This window comes from Otolemur garnettii, unplaced genomic scaffold (genome assembly GCF_000181295.1).
Source record: "Otolemur garnettii isolate 467f Iridium unplaced genomic scaffold, OtoGar3 scaffold00066, whole genome shotgun sequence".
NCBI lineage: Eukaryota > Metazoa > Chordata > Mammalia > Primates > Galagidae > Otolemur > Otolemur garnettii.
In genome coordinates this window covers 964,947-976,013 of record NW_003852461.1, presented here as the reverse complement: position 1 = coordinate 976,013, position 11,067 = coordinate 964,947, and the positions used below count along the sequence as shown (strand labels likewise).

At 48.0% G+C, this 11,067-nt stretch overlaps 1 protein-coding gene and 1 non-coding gene across 4 annotated transcripts in view; both read left to right on the top strand.

Annotated features, from left to right (window-relative positions):
• The window catches only part of YIPF1 (Yip1 domain family member 1), a 38,079-nt gene extending 27,248 nt beyond the window's left edge, over positions 1 to 10,831 (top strand). For 2 of the 3 annotated variants that reach the window (XM_012807219.2, XM_012807220.2), the window contains 2 exons: positions 2,229 to 2,326; positions 10,266 to 10,445. In XM_012807219.2, the coding sequence (XP_012662673.1) occupies positions 2,229 to 2,318 (90 nt within the window). In that variant the 3' untranslated portion in view covers positions 2,319 to 2,326; positions 10,266 to 10,445. Of the gene's footprint in view, positions 1 to 2,228; positions 2,327 to 10,265 lie in introns of all 3 variants that reach the window. The other variant, XM_023515115.1, reaches the window with a different exon arrangement.
• Positions 698 to 831, top strand: LOC111726463. The gene has a single exon (XR_002774228.1). It is a non-coding gene; the product is annotated as a small nucleolar RNA SNORA16B/SNORA16A family (small nucleolar RNA).
• Positions 10,832 to 11,067: the final 236 nt, after the last annotated feature.

The following is an 11,067-nucleotide window of genomic DNA, read 5'->3' as shown; positions in this document are numbered from 1 at the left end:
AAAAAAAAAAGAAAGAAAGAAAACTGCGTAGGGCGCTGGCCCCATATACTGAGGGTGGCCGGTACACACCTAGCTCTGGCCAAACTGCAACAAAAAAATAGCCAGGCATAGATGGGCAGCACCTATGGCTCAAAGGAGTAGGTCGCCGGGCCCCATATACCAGAGGTGGCGGGTTCAAACCCAGCCCCAGACAAAAACTGCAAAACAACAACAACAACAAGAAAAACAGCTGGGCGTTGTGGTGGGCGCCTGTAGTCCCAGCTACTCAGGAGACTGAGGCAAGAGAATCTTCTAGGCCCAAGAGCTGGAGGTTGCTGTGAGCTGTGATGTCACAGCACTCTACTGAGGGCGACAAAGTAAGACTCTGTCTCTTAAAAAAAAGAAAAAAGAAAAAATAACTGATGCCCACACACCACCCAGGGTGTAGTGACCTGTCCAGAAGTCACAGTACAAGTTAGTAGCACATACAAGCTGGGCCTCTCAGCTCTTACGAGGTTTTCTTCATAGCCTGGAAGAAAGGCTTTGTTCCTGCACCCTCGTGGCTTGTGGCTCAGTACACCCTGGAGAGATGTGGGGGGCTCCACGCTGGCCATGTGACCCCTGTCCCCACCTAAGGTCAGGTGCTGTTCTTTCTCTGTCCCAGAAGACAGCTGCTCAGGAGGCACTGTGGAGGAGACTTTTAAAAGCGATAGAATTGCGTGGCCCTTATTGAAGCTGCAGGTGCTTCCACATCTCTGCTGTGGTCAAAGAGGAGCCAGAGTCACAGTTTTCCTTGATGGTTGCCGTTGTGTTTGCTGTGACTGATCTGCAGCATTTTGGGAAAATACAGTTTAAAAAAAAAAACAGAAAAAGCAATAGAATTGCTCTGGGAATATAACAAACTAGATAGAGGGAGGGTTCTGACAAAAAAAGGTGCTATTTGGAAACTTTGAAAGGACTGTTGAAGAGTTAACACAGTGCAGCCGTGTTGGGGAAAGATCCACCGCGTTGTGTTGCTGCCCCCTTGTGGCTGACAGAGAGCAAAGCTGCTGGGAAGTGGTTCCTGGTGGCTTTTTTTATTTTTTAAACAGGGTCTTGTTCTGTTGCCCACTCTGGAGTGTAGTGGAATAATCATAGTTTACCACCATCTCCAACTATTGGGCTCAAGCAATCCTCCCACCCCAGCCTCCTGAGTAGGACTACAGGCTCGAGCCACCATGCCCAGCTAACGTTTAAAACATTTTTTTAGAGATGGGGTCTTGTTATGTTGCCCAGGCCGAACTCCTGGCCTCAAGTGATCCTCCTGCCTCGGCCTTCCAAAGTGCTCGGATTCCAGGCATGAGCCGCTGTGCCTGGAGACTTGGAGACTTGGTGGCTTTTTAACTTTTTACCTTCCTCAGTCACTGACACCAAGGGGGAGTGGCGAGCATTCTGTGGTCCTTGACGCAGTAACAGAGTCACCTTTCCTTTGAACAACTGGTGTTCGGTGCTGGTGAGATTAGTATTTTCCTGGACTGAAGTTAGGATTCTTAGACTTTGAGGCAGTGGCGAAATCTTCCCTGTTGTCTTCCCTCCTCCACCTCCTTCTCATTTTCAACAGTTAAATTGTAGACGGTGAATGAAAGCAGCGACAAAACCTTTCATATCCCAGCGGAAGAAGCAGGAGGCACAGCGCGCTTAGCGCTCACTTTGAAGGCCTTTGCAGAGAGCCAGCTAACTGGCTTAGCAGCGGTCTAACATAGGCGACTTTATTAGCTATTGATTGTTTACATAGTGTGCCAGGCCCGTGTGGGGTAGTGGTGACACAAAGATTAAGAAGGATAGTCTTTGTCCTAGAGGAAAGGCTGCATCATGTAGTGAGTGGGAGGTTGTGCTTAGAGTCAGACTGACCTCACTTTGAGTCCTGGCCTCACGACGCGTTAGCCATGTGCACCCGTCAAATGACAGTCTCTCTGAGCCTCGGCTGCTTCATCAGTCTAAAGAGGATAGTCAATACCGCCTCGCAGGGTTTTTATTAAGTCGTGTTATATAGTAAGTGCTCGATAAATGAGTGGTAACTGAATTTAAAAAGGTACTCACAGTTGAGTAAGTGAGACAGATATAAGCAGAGACAGTTGTCATTTAGCAGGATGAGAATAGTGGGGGGAGTGAGGGACCAGGAAAGCCCAGTCGTACCCAGTCAGCATGGCGTCTAGAACGTTCGCCCAAACCCTTGTTTTTAACTCCCTCGTGGTTCTCTTTTCCCGCAGGCGTACTTTTTTGATGCACCAGAGATGGACCATCTCCCAGCACCTACAGCTACTCCAAACCAAACAGCTGTGGCAGCTAAGTCCAGCTAGTGAGGAAAGTAAGAGATTGTGTTTTTATCTTACTGCTGTGGGATATAGTAAGAGGCGGGCAGGTACGTCACTGCCGTTACTGTGATCAGGATCAACAGCAGAGAGGGCCAGACCCTTCTCACTTTCTGCCCGGTTCATGTGCGTCCGTGTGCTCCTTGTTGAAGGCTTCCATTTTGAAACTCACATGATGTTCACTTTATACAAGTGGGGAACATAAGTTCAGAGATTCTTCTGTAAAGGGAGCTCCTGCCTTTAGACCCAGCAGAGAAGATTCTCCTTTCCTCTCTGAACACTCTCCACCAGCGTGGTATGGGTTTGTTCCATTTGCTAACAGCCCTGGCCAGTTTCCTTTCTAGTATCTCTAAGAATTTTCATGCTGGCCTCAGACCTGAGCGTGACCCCTTTCAAAACACTCACGAAGTTCTCCAAACCTTACACGTTTTCATGCCTCCTTTGCTCCCAGGGCCTCATTGATGATCCCACTGTTAACCCAGTGGGTTAGAGTATAGGAAAAAGACCCCACTCCACCTCTGCAGAATACTGAAGCCACAGCCACGCTGATGGTCTTGCCCTTTCCTTTGTACTTGCTGTTACAGTTGTTGGAAACGTTCCTTCTTTTCCAACAGTCGTCACTTACCTGATGATCCCTCACACTTTGTATTGTACGTCATGTGTTGTGGGTGCTTGAAACACTAATCATTGGCTGTGTGTCCATCTGCCTGTCTGTCCATTTGTTCAGTGATTCACTTGTTCATTTGTCCTCTGAGTACTAGAAAGTCTCCTCAGTTAGACTCCTCTCCATACGAACGAGGAATGGTGTTACTCTATGTCTCCATTGCCCCCCCATAACTTGGTTTGTAGTGGGTGCTCAGTAAATGTGTCTGGAATGAATGAATGAAGCCACACTCTGCACATGATCCTGCTGTGGCCAACAACGTTTACTCTGTGTTATAATCACAGACTGTGCTTTCTGCCCAAGTTGCTGCTTCCTAGAGCACCAGGGGCTTTAGAGTCAAATTGAATTAAAATTTAAATCCTAGCCCTGCCAGGTATTATCAGTGTGCTCTGGGCAAGGGGCTTACTCTCTTTGTAACTCAGCTAACATATCTATAAAATAAGAACACAACCTATATCATAAAATTGTAGTGAAGAGTGGAGATAATGTCTGTGAAATCTCCTGGTACATAGTTAATGTGCTCAGTAACAAAATCGAGGCTCTGCGCCTGTGGCTCAAGCGGCTAAGGCGCCAGCCACATACACCAGAGCTGGTGGGTTCAAATCCAGCCTGGGCCCACCAAACAGCAATGACGGCTGCAACCAAAAAATAGCCGGGCGTTGTGGCGGGCACCAGTAGTCCCAGCTGCTTGGGAGGCGGAGGCAGGAGAATCGCTTGAGCCCAGGAGTTGGAGGTTGCTGTGAGCTGTGATGGCCCAGCACTCTACCCAGTGGGACAGCTTGAGGGTCTGTCTCAAAAAAAAAACCGAAGCTGCTGCCCTCTGAGAGTGGGTCAGTAGTTTGTACTGAAATGTGATGGTTCCCACTGCTTTACCTTGACTCTTCATTTCCTTTTTGTAAAACAAGTGGGGCCGGGGCAGTGGCTCAAGCCTGTAACCATAGCACTCTGGGAGGCCAGGGCGGATGGATTTCTTGACCTTAGGAGTCAAGAGACCAGCCTGAACAAGAGCAAGACTCTGTCTCTCCTAAAAATAGAAAAATGAGCTAGGTGGTATAGTGGGTGCCTGTAATCCCAGCTGCTTGGGAGACGGAGGCAGGAGGATCACCTGAACCTAGGAATTTGAGGTTGCGGTGAGCTATGACACTACAGCACTCTAGCCTGAGCAACAGAGTGAGACTCTGTCTCAAAAAACAAAGCAAAACAAACAAACAAAAAAAAACCCCAACTAAACAAACAAAAAAAGAGGTGGGTATTTTCCTCTCTTGGTTGAGGAATTCAGGGTGCAGGCTGTGCAAGTTGATAGGCTGTGATTGGTCAAAGGTGCCTCTAGTAACATCACTGGTTAGACAGACACCCTGGCAACAGAGTGACTAGGGAACTGTTATAAAATGCCACGGTCCACCACCTTCTCTTTTAACCCTCTTCTTCTGGGTATGAGATGTTAGCATCAAAGAAGGTCATGGCCCTTGGAGATGGCTTGGGCTTCCCTCCTCATTTTATGCCATGGAAGCTGGAGCTATGAGAGGACAGACAGTGCCTTGCCCAAGGCCGCCCCAGAGTTCTGTGGGTATCACATTCCATTTTACACTCTGGAGATGGCTCTGTCATTGGCCCCTCTTCCCAGCCCTGTTGATCCCACTGTACAGGGGAGGAGGCTGAGCTTAATAAATCTGAGTTGCCTACGAGCTTCTACCTCTTGGAGGCAGTCCTGTTACTCAAACCTAGGTCTTGAGGAGCCAATTTGTGAGGTTTTCCACTTCTCATTTTGTAGCATGTTCTTTCTTTTTACCATGGAAACTTGGAGGCTCCCACTGCTGGCCTCCAGGTTTTGTTTTCCTTTGTTGTGGAGCCCTCCTTTGTTGGTCCGGGATGTTTAGTTGAGAAGTCCCCACATTTCTTGATTGTGTGTGCTGTCAGTTAAGGGTCTGAGTACTGTATTAATGATCTATTGCAGCCCAACAATAATACTGCAGTGTACGTTCTCACAGTTTCTGTGGACCAGGTGTCTGGGCGTTGCTTACCTTGCTCCTCTGTCTCAGGTTCCTTCGTAGGGCTACACAGAAAGCACTAGCTAGGGCTGCAGTCTCATCTGAAAGCGAGACTGGTAAAAGATGTGCTTCCCAACTCACACAGTTGTTGGCAGGATTCAGTGCTTTGTGGCCTGTTAGAGTGTGGGCCTCCTTGCTGGTTGTCAGTGGGAGGCTGCCCACGGTCCCTTCCTGTGTGGGCCTCTCCAGGTGATGGCTTACCTCATCAAAGCTGTAAAGGGAGAGTCAGTAGAGTCTGTTAGTGAGATGAAGTTACAGTTTTATATCTTGTGAACATGGAAGTGACATTCATCACCTTTGTCATATTCTATTAATGAGAAGCAAGTCACACTTTGGAGGAGGGGATTGTATAAGGTCATGACTACTTGGAAGCAGGGGTCATTGAAGCTTATTTATTGGCTCGGCGCCTGTGGCTCAAGTGGCTAAGGTGCCAGCCACATACACCTAAGGTGGCGGGTTCGAATCCCCAGCCTGGGCCCGCCAAACAACAATGATGGCTGCAACCAAAAAATGGCCAGGCACTGTAGCAGGCCCCTGTAGTCCCAGCTACTTGGGAGGCTGAGCCCAGGAGTTGGAGGTTGCTGTGAGCGTGATGCCATGGCACTCTACCCAGGGGGATAGCTTGAGACTCCATCTCAAAAAAAAAAAAAGAAGAAGAAGAAGCTTATTTATTTATTTATTTATTTTTGAGACACAGTCTCACTCCATTGCCCTGGGTAGAGTGCTATGACATCATAACTTACAGCAACCTCAAACTCCTGGGCTGAAGCAATCCTCCTGCCTCAGCTACCTAAGTAGCTAGGACTACAGGTACCCGCTACAACACCCAGCTAGTTTTCCTATTTTTAGTAGCAATGAGGCCTCACTGTTGCTCAGGCTGGTCTCTAACTCCTGAGCTCTGGTGATCCACCCGCCTCAGCCTCTGAGGTGTGAGCCACCGCATCCAGCGTGGAGATCATTTTTTAGAATCTCTGTCATGGGTGGTGCCTGTGACTCAAGGAGTAGGGTGCCGGCCCCATATACTGGAGGTGGCGGGTTCTAAACCTGGCCCCAGCCAAAAAAAAGAAGAATCTCTGTCACAAGCACAAACCAGCAAAGTATGTATATTTGAGTATTTGCACATACTTTTGTCAATCCATATGGCAATCATTAGAGCTTAAATTTTTGGTGAAATGTAAGTAGATGTTCTATTATTTTGCTTTCACGCCCCCTGTGGGTTGTTTCGGTAGCCTGGTCCCTTAGAATGAGCAGGTTTCCTTGTTTGCATCACAGTTTCATTGACGACACACTTGTTCAGCTCCTTCTGCAGATGGACACCGCTGACTGCAGGCAGAGAAGTGCCAGCGCAGGGGGCGTCTCTTAGACCGAAGTCCATGGGGAAGGGACACAGTCTTTTTTGACGTGGAGCCCCCAGGACCTAGCCTACTGCCCACCTGGCACAACAGAGCAAGTTGTCAGTTAATGTTGGGTGGGGGACCCTTGGCAAGATTAAGGCAGAAGCCAGATGTGGGCGTTTATCAGCGATGCCTTGGCTCATGGAGCCTTGCGTCATCGTTTATTCTCTGACTCATACTTATTAAGGCTACTTTGTGGGCAAGGCATTTGGGACCTAGAAAATCATAGTCTCTGCCTCAAGGAGCTTCAGTCTAATGAGGGAAATAGCTAAAGAGATGATGGCCATGTGGGGTGAAAAGTGCCACAGCCAGATTTCCAACTGAGCCCGTGAGGCCAGAGAAGGGAGTCGGCCCGGAGAGCTGCTTCACAGAGGGGGATCTTGTTTGTACTGGAGGTTGAGCAGCAGCAGTCAGGTAGCCGTTCCGAAAAAGAAGTCTGCTTCCCATGGCTTTTGGGAAGTTGAAGACATGGGTTGTTCAGAGGGACATGATGACAATGACATGATGGGGGTGCCTGTCTCTGAGAACAAGAAAATCCAAGTCCAGCTAGAGAGGGACAGGGGTAGAGAACTCAATGGCACCGGCTGTCCGGGTCTCCTGTTGGCCCAGAATGCCCGCCACCATGGCAGTGAGGGGCCCTCATCCCACTCCTGAGCTGGGACTGTAGCTCCTTCCCTACATGTTGGTGGTAAAGGCCTCCAGAGAGTCAGCGTCTGTCTGTCCCTCAGGGCACTGGAAGACCTCACATCCTGGTTTACACGGATTTCACACCTCTGGGCTTCACTGAGGTCTGTAAACTTGGCTGTTGAGTGTCAAGTCTCCAAATGACAGGGTGATGAGCAGCTTGTTTGCCACCCCCCTGGCAGAAGCACCCGTGCTGTCTAGAGCCCTGGGCACTACAGATGTATGAGCTGGTCGTGCCTTCTACTGTAGTGTCTGGACTCCCAGCTTTCACTGAAAAGAATGGCTTCTATTCTCACCAGCGCCCTTCCCCATGTAAATCTACACATTGGGAGGCTTAGCCTAGAACACATTAACCCCTGGGAGAGTGTTAAGCTTCTGTCCCTAGGGCCTCAGGACATAGGGGAGCTTCCAATTACAGCCATGCATCATTTACCAACGAAGGATGTTCTGAGAAACGTGTTATTAGGTGATTGAATCATTGCGTGAACAGTATAGAATGTATTTACACAGACCTGGATCATATCACGTACTCCACACCTAAGCTGTGTGGTAGCTTATTGCTCCTAGGCTACAAACCCACACACATTACTGTACTGACTTCTGTAGACAACTGTAACACAATGGTAAGTAATTTGTGTATCTAAACCTATCTTTTTAATTTATTTTAAATATTTATTTACTTATTTTTGAGACAGAATTTCACCTTGTTGCCCTTGGTGGAGAGATTGCCATGGTATCATAGCTCACAGCAACCTCAAACTCTTGGGCTCAAGCAATCCTCTTGCCTCAGTTTTTCATTTTTACTTGAGATGGGATCTCACTCTTGCTCAGGCTGGTCTCGCAACTTGGGAGCTCAAGTGATCTACCTGCCTCAGCCTCCCCGAGTGCTAGGATTATAGGTGTGAGCTACCACGCCTGGCTATCTAAACAGAGAAAAGATCCAGTGAAAGGACAGTAAGGCAGCCACCATCGTATATGTGGTTCATCACTGTCTCTAACATTCTTTTTTTTCTTTTTGAGGCAGAGTCTCACTGTGTCGCCCTGGGTAGAGTGCTGTGGTATCACAGCTCACAGCAACCTCAAACTCTTAGGCTCAAGCAAGCGATTCTCTTGCCTCTGCCTTCCGAGTAGCCAGGCTACAGGCTTGACCTGGGATAGGAAAAGGAGCAAGGGCGTGTCACAATGGGCCATCTGAGATAGGGAGCCGAAAGTGTCCAGGAGTCAGGTCTTAGGCTGAGAAGAAGTAAAGGCCGTCCTGGAGAGGTGAAGGAGCGCTGCTGATGGTGACATTAGGGACCAAGTTTGCCACAAAGGCAGTAGCATCTTCCTTTCCACCCTCCGGCCTCAGTGCCAGGAATCCCCAAACTCTTTCCTATAAGCTGCCCATTAGAAGTTGGCAGCAAGGGAAGCGAATTTTCTGTCTTCACATTCTTCCCTAGTTTTGACATTAATTTGGAACAGACAGCTAAAAAGACAAAGGAGGGTGGCACCTGTGGCTCAAAGGAGTAAGGCGCCGGCCCCATATTTCAGAGGTGGCGGGTTCAAACCTGGCCCCGGCCAAAAACCACACACACACAAAAAGAAAAGGCAAAGGAAAAACAGTATATATTTATGAAGATAAAATTGTTAGTTCTGATCCTGTGAGCTCATTTGTCCCTACCTTTATTTAACATTTTGGAAGCCTGCACTGATGTTTATATTAGGAAGCTGATTAGGCTGTAGGTTCTGTCACTCCAGCAAATTACAAATTCCATCCTTCTCCAGCCACATTTCGCAGGTATTTTGTTGGCAATGCTTGCCTTTCCTTGAGCCAGTAGACTTACACAGGTAGTCCTTGACTCACAACATCGTGGTGTGGCAGAATGCTGATATTGGGATGTGGTGCTGTTCCCCGTGAGGGCTCCGAGAAAGCCTGGCTCATTCCCTCCAGGGGAAGGCCATGAAGGAGGAGCCCTTCTCCACTGTGTTCCTTAGTCTCCCCTGGATCCAACCCCATCTCTGGCTCCTCTCTCCAAGTTCCCACCTCTTGCAAATTCGTTATATCCAAAACTAAATTCATCTTCTCCTACAGCCAGATCCTCCTGTTTTGTGTGTGGGTGAACGGCCCCACCATCCACACTGCCCCTGACTGCATACTAGGTTAAATTCTTTATTATACCTTCTCACAGTATCTTAGGGTTAGAATTCAATAAATAACGATTTATATATTGTTTGCCCTGTCATTGGCCCTGGTAGACTGTACATTTCATGAGAGTTGGGACCATGTCTGTCTTGTTCATTAATATACCCAGTGCCTGGCACATGAGTCCTCAGTAAATATCTGTTGGATTAATTTAAGAAATCCACCCACTCACCCAAGCTAGAAACCTCCACATCAATGTAGAGTCTCCCCTCTTACCTTCCCTATCTTATGGGCCGCCAAGATTTATCTCTTCTAACTCTGCAGTAGTCCTCAAACCTGTCCTGTCCGTGACAGACCCAGCCAGGAGGACCCGGTCATTTCCCATTGGAACCATGGCAATAACCTGATGGCTCTTCCCAACTCTCTTCTTCCTTCTCTTCCCTCCTATACGCAGTCTCAGGAGTCTTTGAAAATTTATAAATCTAACCATGCTTTTGACTTCCTTGGTCCCCTCCTTAAAAACCTTTTTTTGGGCTTCCGTTGTCTAAAGCACAAAATCCAGCTCCCTGCACTGCCATGATCTTCCCCTAATCTATTTGTCCCGCTTCATCCCCTGCCATCGTTCCCCAGATCACCTTACGTTTCAGCTGCCACAAATGGCCCTCCAGTTCCCCAGTCCTTGGAAGTCCCTCCACATCCACCCTGTCTTTCCTCTTCCAGCACCAGGGAGGGCCGAGGGGGAATAAGGTGTGAGGGTAGCTTTGGGATCTGGGTCAGAGATAATCCCTGGGTTGTCAAGGAAATAGAGGAAAACTTTGTAAAATGTCATCTTTCCTCCAATAGTCATCTCCATTTTGAGCACAGAAATCAGGCTCAAGGCTTAAGATTTTGGGAAATGGTGACAGCAGATTGCGCTGGTGTTGAAGTTATACCTCTAAACATAAATAAATGCCCTTTCCTACAGTGTTGCTCCCTTCTGTGGGCAGGGTCTTTATCTTGATGGTTTCTCTTTTTGTTTTTCAGTTCTCCGTTACATTATTTAGAGTACAGCTCTTTTGGACATGGCATCCTCTGCAGGAAAGCGGAATGACCAGAGCCAGCAGGAAAGGTGATGGAGGGGCACAAACCCCCATGTCTGATGATACCTCATTGGAGCCTGCTCACCTATTTGACAAACAAAAATTAAATGTTGCTCAGAACGTGTGTCTTTCAGCTCTTCTTTTTCGCCTTTGGATCATCACTGTGACTGTACTGATTTGGAGTGAAATGCTAGGGAGTGGTTAGGCCCAGTGGCCTCCCGTTGCCTCCCACGCTCACATGACATGCCCCACTGTAGGTACTTTTAATACCTTATATCCGAAATAGACCCGAATAGATCCTAACTTCTCATGTCCTTTCTCTGAATTCTACACAGATTCCCTGAGGTGATCCGCCTCTCTCCAAATGCTGGCCATCCTAAAGTAGCCCAACAATAGAAACGTTGGTTGGGATTAATTGGGAGCTTGAAAAATTGTCTTTGCTGACCTGGTACTGGAGCTGAGCCTAATGGTTACAAAATAAATACCTCACATGACATCTGTGTGTCTGCATTTCGTGACTTTGACCTTGGGTATTTCCTTGATGTTTTTGTCTTTAGTATGCTGGAGGCTGCCAGGAATCTGATCTAGTGTGCTAGCTGTTGTTATGATGTGTGGGTTAAAATGGACAGCTGAAGTTTTCCTCTGTGAGAACATTGAGTTTAAACAACATGTTCGTGGGCAGTGCCTGTGGCTCAGTGAAAAGGGTGCTGGCCCCATATACCAAGGGTGGTGGGTTCAAACCCGGC